Here is a 26109-nt window from a genome sequence, read left to right on the forward strand (position 1 = left end):
CCTCTTGGACATGCTTTGGGAGCAATGACATCATGGTTAAGTCAAGCTGCCAACTTTAAACTTTGAAGCTGTTTTCTCTGCTGTTGCCTGAACACTGGGCAGCCATCCCTCACACAACTGACAGCAGAAGGAAACTGCTGTCCCTAAGCTGTGTACCAGCATCATCCCTCACTCCCTTCCCTTCTATGACCACTCCAGTAGATCTTTAACAGTAGTGCAATATGCAGGAGCGCAGACCAGACTGGGGCACAGTTTGCTCTGTGTGCAGCCACAATTGTAGCTTGATTCCAGCTGACAGGCCTATATGACCTCATATCTATAAAACCTGATCTTAAACATTCATTTGAAAACCTCACATGGATGTAAAACCCAGAGTTCAAAAGCTGCAACTTTTCAGACACAGGGGAGGGAAAAAAATAGCTGTGAGGTTTTAGGTTAAAATGCAGGAACACTGGACTGTGGTTTTGCAGATGTGATTTCTGTGACGCCACCATCAGTGGCGGGTACAGTTCAGCACCTCTGCTGCCACCATCCTCCTTCCAAGCCCTTGAGCATGGCTCAAGGTAATGAGATTTAAGGATGTGAGAAAGTCCTGGAAGAGCTAAGGAAAGATAATCAGGGCTAGTGTGCTGAGAGTGGGGAAAGAGGCTGAAAATGACCGGACTGGGCGGCTGAAATTCCACTTCCCAGAGTCAACATTAAGGCAAATCAAGTCTTCTGTCTGAAGATGTGGCGGTTTTAATAACGCAGACATTTGAATTAGGAAGAGGAGCTAAGACAAGGGGACTTGCTGGGGTCTACAGGCAGCAAAGCTGTGGGTGGTTCATGTCCCAGACCTGTTTATTTGAAAACTTCTCTGCAGATACCAGCAGGTATTCATCGGTAACCACACATGCTGGAGCCTTCTGGCCCCAGCCAAAGGTGCTGCAACTAAGGAAAAAAATGTCAGCTTTTTCTCCTGGCCTTCCTTAATCCCCCAGCTGCCTGGTGCAGTGCTGTCCTGCCCTGTGGTGGATGGTCTGTGCTGCGCAGGGACAGCCCTCACCTGGGTACAAGCACTGAGCTCTGCCTCAGGTGCCTGTAACCCAGGGAACAGATGGCACCGCCTGACAAATGCACCTTTTCCTGCACTTCCCTGCTCCTTCCCACTGCAAATTGAGGCCTTAAAAAGGATTGATGGTGCTAACAACAACCTCATCCAGGAGGGCTTTTGGAGGGATTAATGACTAGTCGCTGGGGAAGGGTTTAATGGTCCAAAGAGATCAGCAGTCTCAAGCCAGTTTATTAATCAGCTGGGCCTAAGGCCATTACCACTTAAAGGCTCATCTTGGGGGGGAAGAGGAGGCGAGGGGTGGCAGTGATCCATCTCTGCAGAGAAACAAGCCAGAGGAAAGCAAGGAGGAGATCCCTGGAATCCAGTACACAAACTCACTGATCTTCATTTGGTGTGGACTAGGGAGTTAGCAAGGAAATGCAAAGAGAAAGGGAGTGACGGGCTTGTTTCATTTAGGTCTGATACACTGCAACCCATCTCATGCTCTCCTGGCTGTGGCAGCTCCTGAACAAGCCCACAGGTTTCCAGGCAGCTTTGTCTCTAGCAGTGGCTACTCGACATCTCTAGACCCTGTGCTGTGGCCTGGGCAGTTGAGGACTACTGTTGTGAGAGGAAATCTATTTCTAACACCTTGTTCAGAGATCAGTTTTCTGCCCTGGAGTGTGAAAACTGAGGTTCTTATTATTTTTATCACAGCAAGTCAAAGTGCAGAAGCTATTCTTACTCACATAAATGTCTAATCCTACTCTGATTCCTTCCGAGCTGTTGCATTTGCTTTGATTACTTTTTCGAGTTATAGCTAAAATAAAATTTGCCGTATAATAATCTGCCCGTGCAATGAGCACTCCCTGAGATGAGGAGATGAGTCAGGGAGCAGATCCTGCTAGGGACTCCCTCCCATTCCAGGATGCAGGAAAAGCTTGGCTGTGTCCTGGCTGCCCTGGATTGGATGGAGGAAAGGGGAGTGCTGTTCTAATGCAGGGTCTCAGTGCCTCAGTCTATTTATTCCCTCTTCACCTGAGACCCTTTAGGGTCATCTGTAGCAGGATATCTGAGTGAACATAGGTACAATGTCATTTCCTGGGGCCCAGGGAGGGAGAACAGTAGGATTGCTGGGGAAGGAGACCTGCTCCCAGGTACTGGAGGTTTCTGGAGCAATTTGCAACTCTCTGCATGCAGTGGGGCCATGTAGGGCCAGGCCTGGGTCTGGGAAATGTTACAGCAAGCTGTTATGGGTGGCTTGGGGTCAGGAGGCTTTTTAATTGCTTGAAAGTGAGGTCCTTGTGCTTTATCCTCACAGAGGCTGTTTCAGGCCACCAACAAAGAATCTGCTCTTCTGAGGAGAGCTCTGGCTTTGCTCTAGAATCTGATCACAGTGAGAAGTTGTTTCTGTTCCGATACATTTTTAGGTGGCCAAAAATCTATATTATTTTTGGAATTTTTTTTTCATTTTTTTAAATTTTCCCTTCTGTGCTTGTTCCATCCAAAGTCCTGAACTCCATGTGAGGGCAGTTGACTTACCTGCATTCATCAGCTGCCTTTTGGAGTAAAACCTCTTCTAAAGTCACATCCTGCTTTTCTTCCTTCTTTCTGTAAGTGCAGGTATCAGCCAGATGAATTTCTGCTCCCTTGGGACCCTGCTCCTGGAGAGCCTGGACCTCTGGCTGGCCCAAGATGGTAAAATCATTGGTAAAGGCAGCATGGTCCATACACTCCAGAGCTCCAGCACTCCAGGTATCTCCTCCTGACTTGGTATTTTCAAGAGTCACTGAGACAAACTCTTCCCTGGAGAGGAGCTGGGACAATCAGCAGGTGGAAGCTGTCACTGCAAGAGGTACTTGGTGTCAAAAACTGTTTCTGTGTGTGAGGGAGCAAACAGGGTGAGCAACCTCCTGTGTCTTTGGATGGTTTTTGCACATCACTTAATATAGATTTTCCAGTTTGCAAGGGCAGTAGCCTCAGTGTAAGGAGTCACAGAGCAGAAAGGAGGTGGCAGACACCAGGGATGAGCTGAGTTCACAGCGTTCCCTTTCTAGAGTGCCATGCCAAGACCTCCCTGCTTTTCATCCCTCCTTTCACAAGTGGGATGGTGGATGCGGACTCAGTTTTCTGCACTTTTGGATCCCAAGAGTTCCAAACTAGATATTTCTGTTGCTTTAGCTGATGAAAGATGGGGATGGTTTCAACCTGCCAAGTTTTTCCCTAATATATACATATATACTGGTCCTGAATTTGAATTCAGGTCCTAAACACTGTAGGAATGTTGGCTACCTATAGGTCCACATGGAATGGTGACCCTATAACCCCTAAACCCAGCAACATTTATTAATGGCTTATCTGAAGTCTCTGTAGCAAACATTTCAGTCCCTTCAGCCAGGGAGAAGTGGGTTACTTTGTGAATATCAATGCAGATCAAATAAAATGTATCTCAAGGACAAATGCATTTGTTCTGAAAATTTGGCCAAAGAAATCAGAAATGGTTCTTTAAAAATACAGCAGCCTAGAGCAAGTTTTTATCTTCCTTTTTGAGCAGCGAAAGTTGATGATCAAGCCATAATTTGAAATATGTGGTAGGATTCAGCAAAACCAGTGCCACTGAAATTGCCTTGCAGTTTGAACACACGGATCTGAAGATTTGACAAAAACATTTTCTTTGTTCTACAGAGATGAGACCATTTCCCTTCCTCATATATGTAGCACCCCTGGATTGTTTTGCACTGATCACAACTGCTCTGGTGTTCTCTTTGATGAATCCACTTGTTTGGTATGTTTTGTTGGGCTTTTTTTTGTTTGTTTGTTTGTTTGTTGTTTCTTTTTTGGGGGTGGTGGGTGTGTTGGATTTTATTGGGCATGGTGGGAAAGGGATGGGTGATTTATGTCATGGATTTGGCATAACTGGGCCATCAATCTCAGCAGAGGTGCCTGAGATAGAGGTGCCTGAAGAGGTACAAGGTGCCTGAAGTAGAGAGACACAAAGATGTAATTGCTGATTTCTTCCTTTACTTATGTGAAATGAAAGCAAAAAAAAAAAAGGCAGGAATTGGTACCTTCTGGTTCCAGGCTTCATGGAACAATCCTGGGGCTATCAGCAATGCTGCAAAGGGACAGGGGAAGGAGGGAAGATGATGACTCACAAGAAGTTTCCCTGTCTGTTACGATTTTGCTTCGTCGCTTTGTGTTCTCTGGATGATTTAGGGAGAGACGCTTTTCCCTCATCTCTAATTTGCTGCCAGATGAATATGTTGAGTAGCAGGATATTGAGAAGTCATGGGAAACTAATGAGAAATGCCTGAATGAGCTCAGCATGTTCCTCCACTTGGCTCTTAGGCTTTAATATCCCAGTGGTGCTGAGCAGAGGGAGGGTACAGGGGCTCTGCAGTTCCTTTTGCTCTCTGGTTCAGTGCCAAAATGGGACAAGGGATAATGATTTTAAACTTAAAGATGGTAAATTCAGACAAGATAAAAGGACAATTTTATTTTATAATGAGAGTGGTGAAAACCTGGCACAGGTTGCTCAGGTAGAAGCCCCATTCCTGAAAACATCCAAGGTCAGGTTCTGAGGCTCTGAGCAACCTGATCTCATTGCAGGGGGGCTGGACTAGATGGAATTTAAAGATTCCTCCTAGCCCAAACTATTCTTCAATTCTATGATTCTGCCTGGTTGGCCAATGTGTGGTCTTACTCCGAAATTCAGTCGCCTGGAATTGTTATTGTACCTGTTATTTTGAGGTGTCACAGTCCCGGCTGACTAAACATCCTTACTACAGCTTTTCCTTCTCACACATTGTCTTGACTTCCTCCCCTGAGCTCCTGATCTCTGTTGGATGCTGAGGGGGCCTGGCTGTGACAGAAGGGTTGGTTGGTGAAGGATTTTCCTCATGGAATGCCTTCATGGCAAGCACCACAGCAGGTACTGGGCATTTTGAAGATGCTGACTATAAACATGTGGGCAGGGATTCTTGTTTTTTCTGGCCTGGTGAGTTTCTACTGCTATATATATTTTGTTTGAGTTTCTGTGGCTAAAATGGGAGGAGAGCATAGGGCCCTCTCTGCCTTAAAATGTATTTCAGAGCTGCCTGAACCTGGTCCAGCTGCCAATATGGCAAAGGCCTTTTTTCTTTGTGATGGGCACAGCTGAGAGCATGGCTGCCAGCAGCCCTGGACTGCATGATCTTGGAAAACAGACTGCAGTGTGAAGGACTGAATTGCTGCCACGGGTATTTTTTGACCAGACCTAATGTTATTTCTCCAGGAAGAGTGAAGTATACCGGGAAACTGGTACTCCAGTCCCAGATGGGAAGCTTTGCCTTCAGCTCATCTCTGATTCAGGTAGTGTTTTACCCTGAGGAGGCGAAAACACCCGGAGAAGCAGAATAATGTGAGGGAGACATCTGTGTTTCACCACACATTTGGCAAGGGGAGGTGTCAGCAAAGGTTCCTGAGGAGGTTTGTCAGGGTCAGCAACACTCGAGAGATGCAAATCAGCCCAATGGCAGCCTGGCAATGACTCAACCTTTCCCTGCAGCCTGGTTTTGCCCATGTGTGTGATAAAGCTGCTGCAAGGATGGGTTTCATTTTTACAGACTTATCACCTTCCTCGGGCCTTTCGTACAGCAGGCTGGTGAAAGGCAGGAACCTTATGGCAGAGGAATAAAAGTCATATCCCAGCAGCTGAGAAAATGTCCCTGCCTCGTTTTTCCAGGGAGCCCATGTCTGGCCTTGAGAAAGCATGGTGACACCCATGGCTGCCACCTCCTGTTCACAGTGGCTGCTTTCTCTTGGGGTTTTTCAGACATTCATGGTGATGCCTTAGGATTTGAGCTTTTCTATTTTTCATATCCTGTAATTCTATAGTGTATAACTCTAAGCTCCATATAGCCTGTTAGCTGCTGTTCTCCCATTTTGGTCAGACAAAACAATTCCTCTCTAGGCCTGAAACTCAAGGATACCTTCCTGTCTCAGGCCCTGAGAAATGTAAGCAATGTGAATTCAGGGGGAGCAAATTTGGGGTAATGACTTCATTACCTGCAGCTGTAAACTGGAAAATTAACCCCGATATGCAAATGGACCAAATTTATAAAAGTATGAAAACCCCTGACCCGGGTGTCCATTTTGGGTGTAGCCCCTGGGGTTTTGGCTATCCAAAGAGTACTTGAAGGCCCTTCAATAAACATACTTTTATTCTCATTTTATCTAGCCTCTGTTTTTAGGCAGCCCCATCAAGGCATCAATGGCATGGGCATCATCCCAAAACCTCACCTAGGGGCACCCAGCACATGCCCTGTGGGTCTCACACCACGCAGCTTGTGTTGCTAAGATGGGTCTGTGCCTCCTGAGCCCAGCAAAGGGTGGTGTGAGCACAGGAGAGGGGCTGCAATGTCACTGAGCAGCCAGGGTAGGACCCTTCCCTCATGGATGGCTCTGCCATCTGATTTCAGATTTGTCTGTGCCTCTTCAGGAGGTGGTCAAGAGCCCTGAGTTCTCTCAGGTAAATGGCTCAGCTCAGAGCACTGTGGCTTGATGTTCCTGAAGCTGCCATGCTAATCCTAATTAACAGGCTTTCTGAGTCCCTTTTATACCACTCCAGCAGCCCAAGTGGGCTTTGAAGTGAATGGAAATTACCCCATGGAGCGCTCTCCCTGGAGATGTTGCTATGCCGACCTGCTCAGAGCAACCACTGAGGCTCCCAGCTCTCCTCCATCCTGCATTGTTCTTTCTGTCGCAGAGGCTCAGACGGTGCCAGAAGGGTGGCTGGGACAGATAGGGCCCAGACTCTATTATTTACTTTATTTGCAAGGTGTGAGGAGAAGGGGAGAAAACAAGTAGAGAGGGTTAAAATCATGTAAAGCATCGACAGCAACAAAAAAACAACCTGAAAGACCTGAGAGTCCTTCCAACAGAAAATTGAGTCAATTTTCTCATGCGCAATCCTTTAAAAAAAATAAAAGAAATAAATTTTTTCCCCTTTTTTTTTTTTTTTTAAATTGAAGGTCTGCAGGCAATAGGGCATTTCCTCTGGGTTCCTGGGTTTCCTCACCCGGTCTGAACACTGGGAGCCAAGCCCTTTTCTACCCCAGCCCGTCACAGCAGGTGCCTCCTGCCCCTCATGAGCTGCCAGAGGTTGTGTGGAGCTGTTGGGTGATGGAGCCATTTCCCCACGAGGGGAAGCAGCTCCCATCCCATGCAGGCAGGAGTGTTTGGGTCTCCCCCCTTGCCCTGGGGCACACAGCTCGAAGCATTTTTGGCCTCTCTCATTCTCCTTCAATTCAATCTTCCCAGAGCCTGCAAATCTGAGGCATTAAGAGGAAGACAAATTGTAATGAATGTATATTTGGAATATAAAAAGTAACGACTTAATATAACTTTCTCTTCTCTCCCCTCCCTTCCTCTTCATGACCTCATATTTTTAACATTTTGGGAAGTGCTAAATCCTGGAGGGATACACAGTGTGCCAGGGAGAGGTGGAGGTGTCTTCTCCCGAGCTGGGCTTGTCCTTTGGGTTATGATCACTCCAAAAGTCAGCAGCATGAGTAGGGGTACAGAAAGGGAACAGAAAGGCTGAAATAAAGTCCACCAAATATTACTGCCAAACCCCCTCCACCCCAAAGCACTGGGGGAAACATCAGTTATTTTATTTACAATGGCAACGGGCTGAGGGGAACAAGAAAGGGCTTCTCTTGCATTACAAATAATGACTTTAAATGGCTGAGACTGCTTCTGAGCAGTGCTGATTTGGAGCCTTTCTTAAGGAAAACAACTTCTGCCTTTCTTAAAGGAAAACAACAAACCGAAAAATACCCATCACCCATCAAAAATATCAGAGTGACATTTCCCCCTACTTTCCAACAAGATAGTTTTTCCCTGGGGAAATAAATAAATTTACCAGCTCCAGTAACCCCCATCAGGAGGGGGTCAGGGGGCAATTTTTACCCTTCTTACAAGGTGTAGACAGACAGTGGCGAGGATGGGCAGTGAATAATGTTGTTTATTATGTATAATAAGTAGCATCCAGAAATCTCAGTTAAGGACCAAGCGCCAGAGTGCCAGTCCCTGTACAAACACACAGTAACAGAGTCCCTGCCCTGAAGAGCACAGAGGCTAAAAATGGTTCCTTATGCGGCATAATTTGGAGGGGAAGAATAGGAATTGGAGGCAGAGAAATGAAAAATCAACCTTTTCCCTGATTTCCTTTTATATTCCAAACAAAGACCATAAGACATAAATGCTGAGATCATAATTTCCAGTCCCCATCATTAGGTACTAGGATAGTAGAGTGATAGAATCATGGAATCATTTAGGTTGGAAAAGACCTTTTCTGATCATTGAGTCCAAATGTAAATCCAACACTGCCAAGCACTCCACTAAACCACGTCCCCAAGTGCCACATCTCCACGTCTTTTAAACACCTCCAGGGATGGTAACTCCACCATTCCCTGGGAAGCCTGTTCCACAGCCTGACCACCCTTCCAGTGAGGAAATTTTCCCCAATATCCAACCTAAACCTGCCCTGGCACATCTTGAACGTGTTTTCTCTGTTCCTTGTTATCTGGGAGAAGAGACCAACCCACCCCTCACCACACCCTCCTGTCAGGGAGTTGTAGAGAGTAATAAGGTCTCCCCTGAGCCTCCTTTTCTCCAGGCTGAGTCCCCCCAGCTCCCTCAGCTTCCCCTCATCAGGCTTGTGCTCAGACCCTTCCCCAGCTCTGTTCCAAAACTGACCCCAGGAGTTGCGGTGTGGCCTCACCAGCGCCCAGCACAGATGGACAGGTCACTGCCCTGGTCCTGCTGGCCTTGGCTGCATTCATCTTCATCATGGCAGGGGGATGTGCAGGGGTGGGAATGTGACTTGCTGGTCCTTGGGAAGGGGAGGCAGGAGGTGAGGGAAGCCCAGTGCCCACCTGGCTGCTGAGGCTGGCAGGTTGAAGCTCCTCCACCAAATTCCTGGGAGAACGTTGAAACCTCCATGAGAGGAGGAGGCAGCACAGGTGTTTGAAGCAACCCAAGCGCCTTGCAGCAGCCCTGGTGCCTCTGTCCTCCCTGCCCAGAGCAGCACAGCTCAGCCCCATGGTTTTGGGCTGTGTTTAATGCCAGCCTAGGAGGGCACGGAGGGGCTTGACTCCCAGGGCCATTCTGAGCAGGGCAACTCACAGCTGCTGGATGGCTCTGAGCCCTGAGTTCCCTCCTGATAGCTGGAAAACCTTTTTATAAGGAAACTGGAGCCTTGCAAAGTAATTCCAAAAGAATGGCAGATTTTTCTTTTTGGCTTTTCTTAGCTTTCTGGTTTTTTGTTGGTTTTTTTTTTTTTTTTTTTTTTTGAGATACTACAGGAACTTAAAAGCATGATTGAATTTGTGCATGCCTTTATTTATTGTGCTATGGATGATGGGCACAGATTTCCCTAAGCCAAAAAGCCCCCTCCCTCCTCCTTCCCCAGCCTTAGTAATCAGCTTCCTTGGGCTCCAGCCCACGCTAGACTATTTTCCTCTGTCAAATCCTCCATCATTGGTTAAATTACCTGGGTGTGTGTTGGCTTTATCTTTTTTTGGTGAAACCTTATAATCTTTCGAGTCTAATTTGTCCGAGTCCCTGTCGTCCTCTTAGGTTTTTGTGCACCCTCTTTCTCTCCTGGCTGATTTTGTAAAAAGTCTAATTTCAACAAGTTGCTGCTTTCAGGGCTGAAGTCTGTTCTCCAGTGCCCATGATAATCATATGTGTTCACCAAGAGCTTCGAAGCTCCAGCAAATTGCAGCTGTTTGGGCTCCTTTGCACAGGGCTGTTCAATTTTCCCTTCCACCCTCCCTTTCTCAGCTGCTCCCCTTCCACATTTTGCTCCCTGTGTTCAGTGCAGCCTCCACTGCCTGCACACCTTTCAAGCCACCATCCTGTTGAGGAGATATTTGGCACAGACCCTGGTTTGCCACCGGGGCGTCCCCTCCCACACATCCCCCCGACAGCTGCCTTCCCAAATGTGAGGACGTGCTTCACTCAGAGTCTGTCGTGTGAGCCAGATTTAATCTAGGATGCTCTTTCCTTTTGGCTCCCCACAGAGATCACAGGACCCTGTTTAATCCAGCTCCCTGTCGGTGTAGGGCTGAGTCATAGGAGGTTTTTCTGTTGCTACATCTAATAACGCTTTGCTACTGGGAGCAGAACATCAACCAGCTTGGCTGGGAGTCAGCACTGTCACCCAGCAGCTTCCCTTGTCTGCAAGTTGTTTTGATTCTTTTCTTAGACTTCTCCCTCTCTGTGTCTTTCTCTCTAAAACATTAATTTCCTCTAATTAGAGCCTCCTTAACAATTCTTCCCCCCCCCCCCCAGTTAATTTCCTCTAATTAGAACCTCCTTAATAATTCTTTTGCTAAATCAATTTCCTCAGTTAGAACCGCCCGCCACAGTTTCTTTCCACCCTTTCAAAAGCTGTCGGAGTAGCTAAGAAAATTATGCTTCTGAGTAACCTTTATCTTTTACTTGGTATTTTAAAAGAACTGTAACAGGTTAGACAGGCGCAATTTCCCCTTTCAGAGCTCTGCTGGTCTGACCCCATTAGGTTATACTTAGTTGAGTGTTGTACTATTGTATACTTAATAAGATGCTCTAGCTGTTCATCTGGAACCCAGGTAAGGCTGTATTTGTGAATGAATTAAACATGACACTTCATTATTCAGATCAGATTTAACAGTGTCAAAATCCGTCTTTAAACCAGATCAAATTGCTCTCCAAGAATATGTAAAACCTCCTGCCCCCGTTAGCTGTCCTGTGAGCCAACCTTTCCTAACTTTCCCTCTGCAGCCATGCCGGCTTTCTTCTCCTGACAAGCCTTTTAAGTTCTAATTTTTTTCTAAAACATGCTGTTTTTAAAAAAAGATCTTTTTTGTTTCTAATTTACACAGTGAGTAACTATCAACAGCCCACTGCTTTTCAGAATCATGCTGTGGGCCACATCAGCGGTTGGTGTAGATGGGGAGGCAGCCAGTTGACACATTATGGACCTTGGGCCTGAGTTTCCTCCTCTATCTTATGCAGTTTCTCCCCAGCTGAAGCTGTGTTTTGCATTTCTCCATACCTTTAAGATGGAACCATCTCACTACGTTTGTCCTCCTTGAAACCCATCAAGGACAACTCACTCCATTTCCCAATTTTGTGAGGAAACAGGCCAAGTACTGATGGCAACGGGGAGGGGTCATCCAGTTAGAGGGAAAACTCTTGTTTTATGCAATTATGAAAGAAATAAAGAAGGGGAACACATCTGAGCTGTGGGAGTGCACTGGTAGCTGTTTTCCCTTTCCTGTGCCCCTTCCTCGGGTTGGCACCTACTACCCAGCACAGATCTGATGGCATCAAGGAGTGTCACTGTGTGGGACAGCACTGCCCCACGTGAGACAGGCCAAGGAAAACTACCTCACAACAGGCTCAGGAGGCTCCTTCTGGCCTTTCTCACAAGGACTTCCTCCCTTTTTTGGCTATGCCCAACTGCAGAGCCTGCTCCGAGTCCTGGTCACACAGCAGAAATGTCACCGTGGGCCCTGAAGAGTCTGCTTCAGTAAGGCAGGTGGGCCCTTCCAACTTGTGAAGTGCTTTTCACCACTGTCTGATGGGAATCAGCAGCGCCTCAGTGGGTGGGTGTCCTGGAGTGATCCGTGAGGAATGCTTCACAGAGACTCTGCGGGGAGCTGGGGGAGGCTTGCAGCAACTCCATCCTCATCAGTGCCGCCATCAGATGTCTGGGCAGGCCCAAAACATTTTAGCCAAGCCCAGCTACTGTGGGAAAGCTGCACTGCTGTCCTTTTCCACGCTATTTTCTTCTGACCTTTCTGAGCTTCTAGCACCCCACAAAGTCTGTTCTGGTGGAAGTGGTGCAGAAGTCATAAGATGAATTTTATTTCCTTTGCAGTCTTAATAACTGTGCAGAAAACTCCACTTGCCATCACTTCCTTGAAATTTTGGAGTAGGATTAGATGGAAAAATGAAATGCATTAAGGTTTTTGTTTTTTACAAAATCCCTAATGCTTGAGATGGCAATAGGATGTTTTTGGGTAATCTTACAAGGAGTACAATGCTGGTGGTGTTGGAGAGAGGGTTGTCTGGGGAAGGGTAGATTCTCTAAAAAGATATGTTAGAAGGCTAAAAAAAAGCTGTTTGGTTCTTCTCAGAAGAGATGAGAGAGCAGGAAGAGGGAATCACCAGGTTGGGTTGTTCAGACTGACAGCTGACTACAACAGAAGAGACGCTGTTCTCTATGCTCCTTGAGAAGCCCCTCTGGCTGGTGTCCAGTCCGTTCCAGCTGAGGACAAAGAAGGGCTAGAGATAGAGATAGGCAATCCAGTAGACGATGTTGAAGAGCAGGAAGGCGGTGGGGAAGAAGACGCGGGAGTAGGAGTCCAGGCGGGATATGTGGATGCGGACCCTCCCCTCCCGCCACATTCCCGTCTGACAGTCCTCGATGCAGCAAAAGAACCTCTCGCATTCCTTTCCCTCCAGGCACGGGGAGCCGGGGTCGTCATCCTCATCCTCCTCGATCTCTGGGGGCCAGTGCATGATGTGGTTGATGTTGATGGTGGTGAAGGTTGGCATCACCTGTGCACCGGCAGGTGGCTGGAAGGGGGAGAGGTGGGCAGGTTAAAGGGGAGGAAAAAGCAACCAAACCTGTTCTAGACACCAACCCCCACCCAGCTGGCAACAGATCAGATCATCATGGGTGCACTTTGATGGAGAGGGGTGACTGATCATCCCCAGTCTCTCTGCACCTGGTTGTGAATCACCACGTTTGCATACTGGGGAACTGGCAGCTCCTGCATGGCTGTGAGCGTCCTTCCTGGCACCCCAGGGCACAGCCCTACTCAGCAAAGGTCTGATTGCTCTGGTTCCCCATCTGTGCCAGTAATAGTGCAGAAACATGACCTGTTCGAGCTGTTCTAGCCTCTTCCCTCATTCCCCTGAGCTCAGCTGTCTCTGAAGACGCAGCACACAGCCCAGATGTGTCTGCTGGTTGCTGCAGGTTACTGGAGAGAAGCTGGGGAAAGGCTGCGTGTGGCTCCTCTTGGCCCATCGCGAGCCTCATGGAGGAGCTCTGTCTGCCCTGGGATAGGAGGGCAGGGGGATATGAGGGATATGGGGGATGTGCTGGGAAATGAGCCTGGCGCAGACGAGATTCGTCTTTTTCTGTTTCAGTTCTGTCCCAGTTCAGAGGCCTCTTTCAGCTCATGTGACAGAAGTACCTGCCATGAGCTTGGGCAGATCTCATGATAGAGGATGAGGATGAAGACAATGACAATCACCCTGGGTTCACTATCCTCACACTCAGGAGGTCTTCTGATGGAAGACCACAAAAGAAAGCAGGTTTCTGCATCTCTGTGAACCAAGATATCTCTGTAATCCAGAGATCAAACCGATACAGGTGTCTTAAAGTGGCATTCACGTTCAGTCATGTGAGTCATTCTAAACTGTTCTGATGAGCTCTCCAGGGGTTCTGAGGAGAGCACAGGGTGCCTGGCTCTGACAGGGGCTTCCTTGTTTTAAGGCAGCCTCAGCTGCTTTTTCTGGTTGTGTCTCACCTCTCAGACCCAGCACACAGAGTGGTCTGAGGACTGGATAACGCAGTACGGGTCAGGCACTAAACCACACCAGCAGTTTCCAGTGCAGCTCAGGAAGGATATTTTTAAATAACTTGGGGTTGTAACAGCATCCACTCTGCTGGCCCCTCTGACCTACCAGCCTCGCTTTCCTGTGGCTGTGCTCCAGTGGTTTCTTGTTTCCCACCAGGTAGTTGAGCGTGGCGTACTCCATGAGAGCGGCAAAGACGAAGATGAAGCACACAGAGACAAAGAGGTCCATGGCTGTGATGTAGGAAACACGGGGGAGGTGCTTGCGGGAGATGGTGCTCAGGGTGGTCATGGTGAGCACAGTCGTGATACCTAAGAGAGAAAAGAGCTGGCTTAAGTACTGACAGGGAGCATTTCTGTCTTCTACACACATCCAGCCCTCAAAATACCCATTTTCCTTCTACTCTGGTTGTCTGGTTCCATTTTTGCTCTGCTCAGCCAGACTCTGGTCTTGAGGAACCCTCTAACAATTCTCTATGAGAAAGAGAGGTGTTCAAAACTCGGGTATTGCACAATGTGGACCGGTAAAGGAGCAGGAAGCTCAGACTCTGCGTGAGGCTGAGTTGGTCAGGCAGGGCTTGCCCTTGGTGCAGACGTGCTGGCTGTGTTGGTACCTCCTGTCCTCCATGTGCCTCAGCACAGCTTCTAGAAGGATCTGTTCCATGATCCTCCCAGGCAGAGAGGGGAAGCTGACAGGTCTCTAGTCCCTGGGGTCCTCCTTTCTACCCTTTGAAAAAATGGGTGCAATATTTCCATGAGACTTTTCAAGTATCGTGGAGAGTGGCTTGGAAACCACATCAGCCATGCTCTGGGGTGCATCTTGTCAGCTCCCACAGACTTATGGATGTTCAGGTTCTTCAGGTGGTCTCAAATCTGATCTTCTCTTGCAGTGAGAGGGACTTCACTGCCCCAGTCCGTCTTGCAGTCCATCCACTGTGGAATGTGGAGAGAGAGGCTGCCAGTGAAGACTGAGACAAAAAATTACCTCAGCCTCCTTCTCGTCCATTTTTCCCCATTTGCCAGTTGTATTCAACTTCCTTTGACCTTCTCTTTCTGTCTGACAAACCTGGGGAAGCCCCTGTTGGTATCCCATGCATCCCTAACCCCCTCCCTACATAATTGGGCAGTGTCCCTATGCTCCTCCCAGGATACCTGTCCCTGCTTCCACTGCCTGTGCGTTTCCTTCTTTCCCTTTAGTCTGACCAGGAGCTCTTGACTCATCCACGCTGGTCTCTTGCCTTGCTTTCCTGATTTCTTACACCTGGGCGTTGAGAGCCCTTGTGCTCTTTGCAAAATGTCCTGAAAGATCTCCCAGTGCTCTTTTGCGCCCTGGTCAAGGGGTTTCTCTGTTGTAGACACCAATCTCAAGGTTCCCTTTATTTCCTTGGTCCGGTTCCTACCCATAAATTTTCAGTCTGCTCGTGGCTGTTCTTTGGAGACAGCTCTTCACAACGTATCCATTCCTTGATGCAGAGGGCAAGCGCGTGGGAGGTGATAAGGAATTTCTTTTGACTTGAGTGGGGCTTGGAGTTGTTTTTGCAGGAGCAGCAATGCCCACGTTTCTGCTTCCAGAGATGAAGTGTCAGGAGTCAACAAAGGATCAGCTGCAGGAGCTGGTATTGTGATCTCATCCACTGGTTTTGAGGATGTGGGGAAGAAGCAGCAAGTCCACCTGTTTCTCCTTCTCTAGAATCCATCTAAATCCACCTGCCACCCTCTCCTGGGGTCACCCCAGCAGCTCTGGGGGTGAGCATGGCGAAGATTTTCATGTTTTGCTGCTGTACTTGCATTAGCAGATGTGATGTGACTTCCCATATTTCTGAAGTGCTGGTGGAACTGGTCCAGTTTAAATGCCCCTAATGTAGGTTGGCAGGCTCAAAATGTGCTGGGGATCATTTGTATTAAGTACAACAGAGGCTGTGCAGAGAATACATTATTCTTCACGTGCTGAGGTCCCTTCCCATAGAGAGGGGCCCCTCTCCTGGGGGAACTTGCCTTTGTTTTTTGAGACAGTCACTAGAGCTGTGCATATTTTCCTCTTGCTGTTCATTCCCTTACCAGCCACAGACTACGGCACACCCTCACCTTCATTGCAAATGACACCCTCCTCCTCCTCCTCTCTCCACAGGCACCAGACAAATTAATTTTGATAGGGAGGTGGGGAGACATGGCCATCATGGATGGGCTCTGAATAGCTGATGGGCCCTCCTCTCCTCCCCATCCCCACAGAGACCTGCAGGCAGGGCTGAGAATGCTACCTCCAATTAAAGGCAAAGTCGGCGGGGCTGATAGGAAGGACAGAGCTGGGAATCACAGCTTGCTGCAAAATGTAGATACAGCCAAAGCGTATTAAAGACTCACAAAGATCTCCCCAGCACCTATCAGAGCAGCATTCAATCAACAGAAGCTTTTCTCCTGCCTCAAAGAGCCACTGCAGTTTGCTGAGAAAATCTAAACAATAGGCAGAGCTCTTGTCACTCTCTGGATCCTATGGGGTGACCAACAGAAAAAGGTTGTACCCACAGGGCTTCCAGCTCCTGCCAGAGCCTGGGGCTCTGTGGATGCAGCCAAGCAACTCTGCCCATTAACCCTACAACCTTCCTGTCACCAGCCCTACACAGAGGCCTTGAAAAGTCGTGAGGAAACGTAGAAAACATGGATGTGACAGGAGGCCTTTGGGCAGCACTGCAATGCCACAGCTCAGCCCCTCCCTCTCCCTTTTGGTGCATGAGAATACCCCACTCAGCTTGGAAAAGGCTGTGCTTGGGTTTCAGATCAAGACAGGAGAGTGAGATATTCTCCTGAGATAATCCAGCAGCCCAAGCCAGCGCAGCTGGAGATTTGGTTGAGCTGTGGAGTGTTACACACAGGAAGCTGAAGGAGGAGAATATTCTCTGGTAAGCTCAAAAATGCCAGAAAATGGCAAAGTGCTTCAGGAGATTTTGTACTCCAACACTGCCAGTCTGCTTACCTGGCAGAGTTTGACAAGCATCAGACATGCATCATCCTGTCTCTTACCCAGAGATGTCCTGGCTGGCGTAGAGTCTCTCTTGATCCAGAAGGAAACCCAGGAAAGAACAACAGTCAGGATGCAGGGAATGTAGGTCTGAATGGCAAAGTAACCCATACGTCTACTTAGGTCAAAAGAAACTGTCATCACCATGTACTCCCCTAGGAAAGAGCAACAGAGACATTGGAATCATAACATGGGGCTTCTTAAAGCAGAAAAATCAGCAAAGGTTCAGAATTCAGAGTTTCTGATGAGATTCTCTTGTTGTTTTAAGTGCCTGTCCATCTGCTGTTGTCGCTGCCCAGATTGTTAACTTCACGTGGCTGGCTGAGTAGGTTTGGAGACTCGCTGGGTTTGTGGCTAATGGACTCTGTGCCTACCTGGCTGGCTCTGCCGCTGTCCTGCTGGATGTCTTTGTGACTAATTGAAGAGCTGACTTTGTGGTTGCCCAACTGGCTGCTTGCCTGGCTGTCCATACGGCCACCAGGCTGTGTTTGTACTGGCCTGGCTAAGGACACTGAAAAGCACACGGTTTGGAAAAGTTTCAGGGAAGAAACTGCAGAGAGCATTTATCTTCAGCTGATTGCTGCAGGGGTTTCTTTTCTATAGAAGCTCTTTGGCTGTAACAGGCTGCATGGCCTGGCTTGCTAACGAGCCACCTGAGCTGGGACAAGGGAGGTGTCCTTCAGTCGCTTCCGCTGAGAGTCGGTTCTGCCTCTGGAAAAGGCGTGTGGTGCTGCACATCCTAATTGCTCATTTGGCAACTTACGGTGGAGGTTCTTTCTTTCTTTTCACAGGCTCACAGTGAGTATTGGAAGAACCTGACAGCTCTGGGGTTAAGACGGAGCTTGCAAGCAATTACCAAAAAAAGAGAATTACAAACATCAGAGGGGCACTGGTGCATTCAAGACACTTTCACTTCTTGTCCCAGTTTGTGCTGCCTTTCTACCCTGGCTGCCACTGTTGAGAGCAGCAGCTTCCTGCAGAGTGCGAGAAGCACTGCTCCTTGCTGTTTCAGGGGGCTTAGAAGTATGAGCTCACCCCACCTTCAGGAATCCAGAGGCTTTCCTCAGTTGTCTGTGGGAAGGAAAGGGGATGTGAGCTATTATGAGGAGGAGGAGGAGCTGAGGAGCTTCCATTACTTAGTTTCTTCACACAGGCAGCCTTGTCCCTGTCTCTTACAGCACAGTTCAGGGGTTCATCAGCCTGACATGAGTTTACAGAAAGACAGATCAAGACATGCAAGTTCTGATTTCTCCACCCCAGTCCCAGTCATAAGCATCACCCAGAGATCACACAGAGTGCACACAAGAGGGGATTTAAGCTCCTTCTCCTTTCCCTCCTGACCCTCCAATTAGGGATAGCTTCATTCACATCAGCATTGTCACCCCACAGTTCACAGATGTCAGTGGTTCTGGCCTCTCCCTGCTTTGTCTTCTCCTCACCACTCATCTCCATCACTTCTGCTCCCTCTAGCCAAGGTCCATCCTTTCATTTTTAGCTTCTTTCTCTGACTGTGCTGTTGTGACCTTCCTTCCCCACCCCTGTGGAGCAGTCTGATGACTCCTTTGTCTCCCCCCAGGCCTCCAGCACAGTGCTGCTCCTGTGGGCTGCCTTCCTTTGCCTCACCTGCCCCAGTCCTGAGCACTTCCGAGGTGTTCCTCAGCCCCGTGAAGTCGAACTGGTAGAGCCTCCAGGTGCGCTGGTCAGAGACCTCGATGGAGTAGCGTCTCCAGCGATAGACGATCTCCTCCCGAGGGTATCCATCTGGGAAAGGGGCACGGACATCAGTGGAAGAGTGTGCCATGTACCCCCTTCTTGGCAACCAGCCTGACTGCAAAAGCACTGTCGTCTCACCAGAGCTGTTCTGCAAACAGGAGCCCTTCAGGCAGGTGCCTTTTGTTTAGATTCCCAGAGGCATTCCCACATGGAATGGGAGTAGGGACTGCATCCCCCTTCGTGGGCTGTTTCAGATTCTGGGGATGGGGAAAGCACTGCCAGAAACAAAGCACTGCCAGAAACAGAGCCTTTCTAAGGACTGCACTGCTGCCAACGAGACGTGGCTTGGTCCTAGAGGACTCTGCTGGTTTGAGGAAGAACTTCTTTGAGGGTGGCAGAGCAACGGAATAGTCTGCCCAGGGAGGTTGTGGAGTCTCCCTTCCACAATGCTGGATTCAAAACTGTGGATTCCAAACCCCACCTGGCTGCATTCCTGTGTAACCTGCTGTAGGTGATCCTGCTTTGTCAGTGGGCCTGTCCAAAGGCCCCTTCCAACCCAGACTGTTGTCATTGTGAGTCCACCAGCCTGAAATCTTTAAGGGTTTTATCTCCCTGGGGCAGCTGGCACCCCATGAGTGCCATGCCAGGCATGAGTACACCGGGAATACAAAGCTGCCAGCGTGGTTCTGGCTGCTCTGTGTGCTCCCTGTACCTCTTATCCTGGCAGCTGATCTACGGAAAAGAAGGGGTGCACTCTCCATGGAGAAGAAAATCTGGCCCTGCAGGCTGCAGCACGTCTTCTCCTGCCTCTGGCTTTCTTGACAAAGAAACAAGCCCACTGTGAAGCAGGGACCTAGGAGAAAGTCTCTCAGAGGAGGATGGAGTAAGAGCTTGGCAGCAAACTAACAGTGTGTTTCTAATTATCAAGCGTGTATGGCATGCACCGTTAATTAGCAAAAAGTGAGGGGTGGTGGGAGATGAAGGGATGAGATCTCCTCAGCATGCTGCCTCCCTCTGAAGCACCTCAGAGCTCTGAGCTACAGCTCTTCAGTGGCAGGGGGAGCAGGAGAACCCGAGCTCAGATGATTAAATCAGATTTCCACCCACGCACAAGGACAGGGATCTCTTGGTGCAGAAAGGCTCCCTGCAAAATTACCAGAGGACATGTGATAACATCAGCAGCCCTCTCTACTGAAGAGTCTGAGAGGGGAGGTCTGAGTAACCCTTCTTTGGAGCAGAAAGTTTCTAGACCTCACTCAGAGAGTGGGAGAAAGGGGAAGATTCAAGGCAGGACGGGTGCTATTTGTCCAGCAGAATATATCCATGTTCTGTCTGGAGTGACCAGAAGGTCAGTGAAACAATCTCCTCCAACCATCCATCCAAATTAAGGGGAAACTCAGAGATGCTGTGAATCTGTCCCTGATGACCTCTGCTAGCCCAGGAGTGGGAGAATGCTTCAGGCCATGAAGGGTAATGGCTCAGGAAGGGTGCCATAGAAATCAGGTGAAAAAATGTACCTAAAAGGGAGCATGGTTTCCCCAGAAAAGTATTGCTCCACTGAGGTTTCTCTGCTTGCCTTCTAAAGCTATCATAAAGACATGTATACTCACAACTGGAAAAAACCAAAGGGCAGGAGTGAGTGTCCATTGGGAAATTCTGCAGCTGGAGCAGACATTCAGCCTCGATTGTCAGCCTGAGACAGGAAGAGAGAGAAAGAGATTTTGAGCTGGTGAAGATGGTTTGATTCCAACACCTAAATGTGACAGAGGCATTCTCACTTCCTTGAGAACTAATTTGCTGAAGATCAGTCTGTTTGCTGGAACATTCCAAACCAAAAATATATGTTTGGATATTTTTCAAGGTGAGGAAAAAACATCTAAGTTTCACCTTCAAAAAGCCCTTCTGTTTAGTCAAATTTTCGGATTCGTTTATGGAAGTGACAAGTTATGGGAACAAAAAGCTAAATGTTTATTGACAGAATAAAAAAGCTGGGCTGAGCAAGAGAACATTCTAAAGGATTTTAGTTTAGGAAACCACTTGTCCGTCTCCTTGTTCCCTCCCCTCAGCAGAGCTAAGAGCCTGCTGGATGTACCTGAGAGTGTAGAGCACCTTTCCGTCATTCCAGATGCGGAGGAGCTGATTGGGAGTGGTTATCCAGTGGGAGTCAGCCCGTTTGGAGTTCCTAAAGAAGGTGTCAGGGATCCAGATGCGGCTCACCATGTTGGTGTTCAGCGTGAGCGCCTTCAAGGTGCTGTTGAACCGCAGGCGCCGGTCGTACCACGTCTGAGCAAAGAAGATGTCAATGGTGTATTCCTGGGAAAGACAAGGAAGAATGGGATGTTCTGAGAAGGATTCAGGCCAAGCAGAGCCTGCTCCTCTGGTCTGCAGGCAGTCACAGCCAGAACGTTTATTTTCTCAGCCTGGGAGCAGGTGTTGGTGGCCAGTGATGCCTTTCCAGGCTCACTTTTAGCTCGTGGCCAGGACATCCATGGCACACTCAGAGGGAGCCAAAGACTCTGTGTTCACTGGTGGGCTGAGCCTGGAAAACCAGGACCATACAAACAAGACCTTGGGCTTCCTCTTGGCAGACAACTCAATACTCTTTTAAGCACAGGCATGAAGGGGCAGGGTGGATGTTGGCTGAATCCAGCCCTAAGTTCAGCTGTACCTTTCAGTCATAAGCAGGGAAAGCTGCTCACCAGCTTAGCAGAGAAGGCAGGCAGACAGCTCTTTCTGGTTTTTATTTGGATACAGCCCAGCCCTGTTCCACACACCTAATTTGTACATAGAGCAATAATAGTGCTGTGCATAAATCTAGTGAGAATCCACCCCCTGCTACAGCACTTACACTGCAAATGGTTCATATGAAAACCAAGAGCACTCTGGGTCCTTGGGCAGATATCTCTTGCTGGAGATTAGAAAAGAAAGCTGGGGCTGCATGGTCCCAGCTCTGGGTGCAACCAGTTAAAAATCCTGAGTCTTTTGCCAGCAGAAAAGAGATTTTCCACCATAATAAGGACCTTCAGTTTTGGTGAGAGAGTGTGTCCTAGCTCACAGATAACTGGCAGTTCTGGGAGGCAGCTCCTGCCTGGATTGGACTGGCAGTAGCCCACGCCATTAGCCCACCACTCTGCTGCTCGCTGCTGCAAGTCAATTTGCTCCTTAAACTCTTTTTCAGCCTCCCTGAGAAGATGCTAATTAATGCCATGCAGGAACAAGTCTGGCACTCAGCAGCTGTCTGAACCAGACCCCAAATCCAGTTCCACCAGTCCATACTACACTCAGTCCCCTGCTCCCGATAGCTCCTGACGTGACCTTTGGTCCCTTTCAGTCCTGTTGAACCAGCACGACCCCCATTGTCCCCCTCTCTTTTGTGTGCAGAGATGAAGAAAGTCTGACTTTGCCATCCCTCCCTCCCATTCTCCTCCTCCCTCTATCGATTTATCTCGGTGGAATTTTTATGACTGCAGCACATCCTCCCCACGCTGCCCTCGCTGCTGGTTCAGAGCCGGCTCCTCCAGCCGTGCTGCTAAAATAGCTGCAGCTCCCGGTGCCCTCCCTCGGACAGCGTGTCCTGCTGGGGGCGGGCAGAGCAGGGCAGAGCACAGGGCCCACTCCATCTTCCTCGCCCTTGCTCCCCTGGCAGCCCACGGTGAGGAGTGATGGGTCCCCAACACGCCCCTTGCATAGGAATGAGATCATGAGGGAAGAGCTTTTGGCATCAGGCGGCCGAGTCACTCTCCGGGCTGATGCTTCACCCTGGTCAGACACGGGGATGAGCAAAGGTGACAGGGACAGGGTCCTAATGGAGCTGGGACAGCAGCAGCCCTCACAGCCAAGTGCACAGGCGTGGCCACTGCCCAAACCCAGGGGGTTGGGAGGGCCCATCCCAGCACCCGAATGTTCTGGATCTCACTGGGTATTGCTTGGATATAGAGTATGTGGTGATGGAGACATGGATCAGGCTGTGAAACTGTGAAATAAAAGCAGCATTGGCACAGTGTTGGGGCCAAAATAGCACAATATTTGACATATTCTCCCCCATCACTGCACACCCCGTTTGAGTTCATGTGAGTTTACATAGCTCCTCCTAAGCAATATCTCTGCTGTAGGAGAAAGCAACCAAAACCGCAGTGATAAATTCACATTAGATGCCAATATGAGTGTTTAACTCCCAACTGGAATCACTGGTGACATCTCACTTCTGGGCTGGCTGCTCAGTTATGTCCTGCTGTAAAGTTCAACACTCAAGTCTGGGATAATCAATGCTAATGCTTTGGAAGAGTGGAGGGTCAGCTGTCCCACAGGCTTAGCACTTGTTGTCAAGCCCAGATTTTCAGGAGGGATCAGCTTTAAAGAGCTCCTCTTGTGCCATTCATAGCCAGACTGTGCAAAAGGTGTGGTGCACGAGTCATTCAGCTCTTCAGAAAAAATCTGAGCTGTTATTGTCACTGTCCCGTGGTTTGATCTAATTTCAGTGGCTATTATTAGCACAACTATTCACGAGGCAGACCTTAGTAGCTGAGCTGGCTCCCTTGCCTCTCTGTAGGGAGCCCGTTGGGAAATTTTGGCATTTACAAATGTATTTTCTTTCAGAATTACCTGAGGCAAGATTTATACAAAAGTGCTCTGGCCTTTGGGAGGACTTTTACCCTTCCAATTTCCTCCCCCACCCTGCTGAGTGAGCGAGCAGCTGTGCCTGGCTGAGCTGCTGAGTGGGGCTAAACCACAACAGCTCCTGAAGACTTCAGCTCCTACTCCCATCAAGAATCCCCACTCTGATGCTGAGGAACCTTGTATGGCTGGGGTTCTGCACTGGGACAGAGCTCAGACCCTTCCCTGGGCATTATTCAAATCCCACTTATCTGGGGGCATGTGCCAAGGTGATTAAACCAGGAGGTGATTGACCATGGGTTTCCTACAGCCCTTAGAAAGGGTAGGGACTTCTGGAGGGAGATCTCAATATGAAGCAGTCCAGGTTGTCTTCTGGAAATACCTCTTGCTCTTCCTGACCTTGGAAGAGTCCCCTGATCAAAACTGAGTAGCTGAAGTTTGGCAGGATGAGCTCAGCCCCTAAAACTCAGGGCACTGTTTCTTGATCTCCTGCACCCCTATAGTTTTTTCTCTGTCCCTGACTCGTTCTCAGCCGTCAGAAAGAGACTTCTCAGTGCCTCGATTTCCCCATGTGGAAAAGGGTTATTGTAAAATACGCCTCCACCATTACTGTACCATCTGCTGTGCAGCACATGGAGGTTGTTAACTTCTCTGTGAAAGCACAGGCATTTTTAGTGTTTTTAACAGAAGGAGCTAACGCAGTAAGGAGGAATTGCTTTAACAGTTTGGCCACACCATTTGGATCACACGTGGGGTAGCACACACATGTTGGCATGCATGCAATATGACATCGAATTTCAGTCACAAAATGATAAATCAAACTCCCCATGAGGCAAACCCTGAGGGCTGCCTACCCGAAACACTGTCACGTGAGTTTATCCCATGCTGAGGGATGCCCTGCAGCGTTGCCTCTGCTGGCTGAGTGTGCTCATGTCCAACCCAGCCTTTCAGCCTGTCCCTCCTGGCCCTGGGTCACTGTCATCACCAGGCACTGCAGCACATCCCTGATCAGCCCTGGTTTTCCTCATGTGGGCAGCACAGATGCTGGTGGAAACACAGAACGGCGTAACCTGAAAGCATTTAGTGGAAAGAGTGGTGCTCAGTAAAAGAGCATTTGTGAGAAATAAAAGGATGGGGGGCTGGCAGGGGTATTTCACATAGGAAGAAAAAAATAACAACAAGATTTTACTGCACTCTCAAATTCTTTCATTTTTCAAAAGCTACGAGTTTGCTGCGTGAAAAGTAATTTCTGAGAAAAACCCAAACGTTTTCAATCCAAAAGAAAAGAGACTTGTTCAGAAATCAGCCTGTCCCCAGCACAGGAGAGCTGGGAGCTGACCTTGTGTGCTACCCTGAGGCCTGCTCCTTGGGTTATCTCTGCTGCTCTGCCCTCACAGATGGGGAATCAGTCCATATTTCCAGTCAGATCTGGCTCTAGGAACTCTGCTCTGGACCAAGTTCCACCCTGGCTTCCCAGCAGATACGAGTTAGGGCTACTGGCTTTCAGACTAAACTCACAGGGTTTTCATGACATGACTTGAAATGAACAGTGCGTGTTTTCAGGTTACCTTAGACACCAAATAAACACAGCTGGGCCTTGCCAAAACAGCCTTTTCAAATGGTTATAAATGGTGTGTTCAGTCCAGCTGACCCCTCTCAAGGGTGCAATTAGTGGGATCCAGAGGGGCTGGGACCCCATGGTTCCTCTGTTCCATCTACAAGCTTCTTTCTCTGAGTTAAGAGCTCAGCTTTCTGCCAAATGCCAAAGAGAGGAGCAGAGCCATGAGAGGAACATGTCTTAGATGGCCTCCTAAATTAGGATAAAATGAAAGATTTAAATGTGGGTTTTGCAACCACTTGTATTCAACAGCTACAAGAAAACCTCTGAACAGAGGGCTCAGAGACCTGGAAACACGTTCCTCAATTTTCCTCTGCTGGAGAGATAGTTTAGTCTCTTCCAGCTCAGAATACGCTGTGAAAAATCCTAAATAACAATGTGGCTGAGAGATTAATATCCTAGACAGTCACTTTCTAGCTTTTATTGTTCTGATATTTGTTTTTACTCATAGAGCTCCCTTCCCTCTTCACCTCCGAGCAAATCCCTCACTGCAGTCCAATAAAGCAGGCTGCTTTCCTGGCAAGCAGGGACAGCATTTCAGGTGGTCTGACGTGAATATGATGTGTCCATGCTGTCAATCCCGCAGCCAAGCAAAGCAAACATCACAGGCAAACTCTTAGGGATGCTGCAATTCAGGAAATTCTCAGAAGTTCTTTCTTGAAAGAGACCCAGGAATGAGGTGTTTTTCTTTCAAGGGCTGGTGGGACACTCTGTGCAGGTCAAGGCAAGGCAGGAAGCCTCTCCTTCAGTCTCCCTCTTTGGCAAAACAGGGTCCTCCCTTCAGACACAGCTGTGCTCAGCATGTCCACACTCCCACAGCCCTGCCCAGGTGAGCATTTTCCTCTCCATGACACGCCACTCACCCTCCCAGCCTGCAAACCTCTCAGACAGATCCTGCATTGCACCCCGCATCTGTCCCCACGTCCCAAGGAACACACTCAGCAATAGTGAAAAGCCTGGAGATACCTTCAAGACTGAATAAACCTCAATAAAATAACTGTGTTTTAGACTAATCTTGACATCTGAATGCACAGCTCCTTGTCCCCACAGCTGGTGGGCAGGAATGTGCTTCTAAGCATGACATGTGCCAGCTCTCTCCGAAGGCAGCCAGCAGAGGGGTCAGGTACCAACAACACGGGCTGTGCCTGGCACTGACCACTTCAGGGGCTGCCTGGGCAGTGTCAGGCTTCTCCCAGTTCTCCCATTAGTGGTGTGGGACACCTCATTTGTGGCCACCTCCATGTCCCTGCTCTGGGTGAGTTCTGTCTCTCCAACACAAAGACCAAAAGAACGCGAATGTAAGTTTAATTCCGTTTCCAAGGTCCTCTCCCTCCAAATCAGACCCTAGAGAGATTTCTGGACATGATGCTGGAGTGACTAGGGGAGCTCTCAAGGGCAGCAGGGGCAGAGCTGTGATGATCTGTGTTTTCAAGGTGACACACTGAACTTCCCATCTGTTTCACTTCTGCAGCAGCACCGGCAGCGCTGTCCTTGT

General features: G+C 48.8%; 1 protein-coding gene and 1 long non-coding RNA gene across 3 annotated transcripts in view; one reads left to right on the plus strand and one right to left on the minus strand.

Annotated features, from left to right (window-relative positions):
* The first annotated feature begins 2463 nt into the window (after positions 1–2463).
* LOC109145119 lies at positions 2464–18434 on the plus strand. 2 transcript variants are annotated; one of them, XR_005604690.1, is made up of 3 exons: positions 2464–2888; positions 3719–3818; positions 18246–18434. It is a non-coding gene; the product is annotated as an uncharacterized LOC109145119 (long non-coding RNA). The 2 variants fall into 2 exon arrangements; XR_002046366.3 differs by lacking the exon at positions 18246–18434 and adding an exon at positions 5307–5676.
* Positions 8022–26109, minus strand: part of LOC104691728 (gamma-aminobutyric acid receptor subunit gamma-4) — a 36302-nt gene continuing 18214 nt past the window's right edge. Inside the window, exons 4-9 of the mRNA XM_039572028.1 lie at positions 20475–20695; positions 19993–20075; positions 18293–18430; positions 16672–16824; positions 13763–13965; positions 8022–12646 (exon numbers count right to left, since the gene is read on the minus strand). Of these exons, the coding sequence (XP_039427962.1) occupies positions 12353–12646; positions 13763–13965; positions 16672–16824; positions 18293–18430; positions 19993–20075; positions 20475–20695 (1092 nt within the window). The 3' untranslated portion in view covers positions 8022–12352. The remainder of the gene's footprint in view (positions 12647–13762; positions 13966–16671; positions 16825–18292; positions 18431–19992; positions 20076–20474; positions 20696–26109) is intronic.

This window comes from Corvus cornix, chromosome 4A, assembly GCF_000738735.6.
Source record: "Corvus cornix cornix isolate S_Up_H32 chromosome 4A, ASM73873v5, whole genome shotgun sequence".
Taxonomy (NCBI): Eukaryota; Metazoa; Chordata; class Aves; order Passeriformes; family Corvidae; genus Corvus; species Corvus cornix.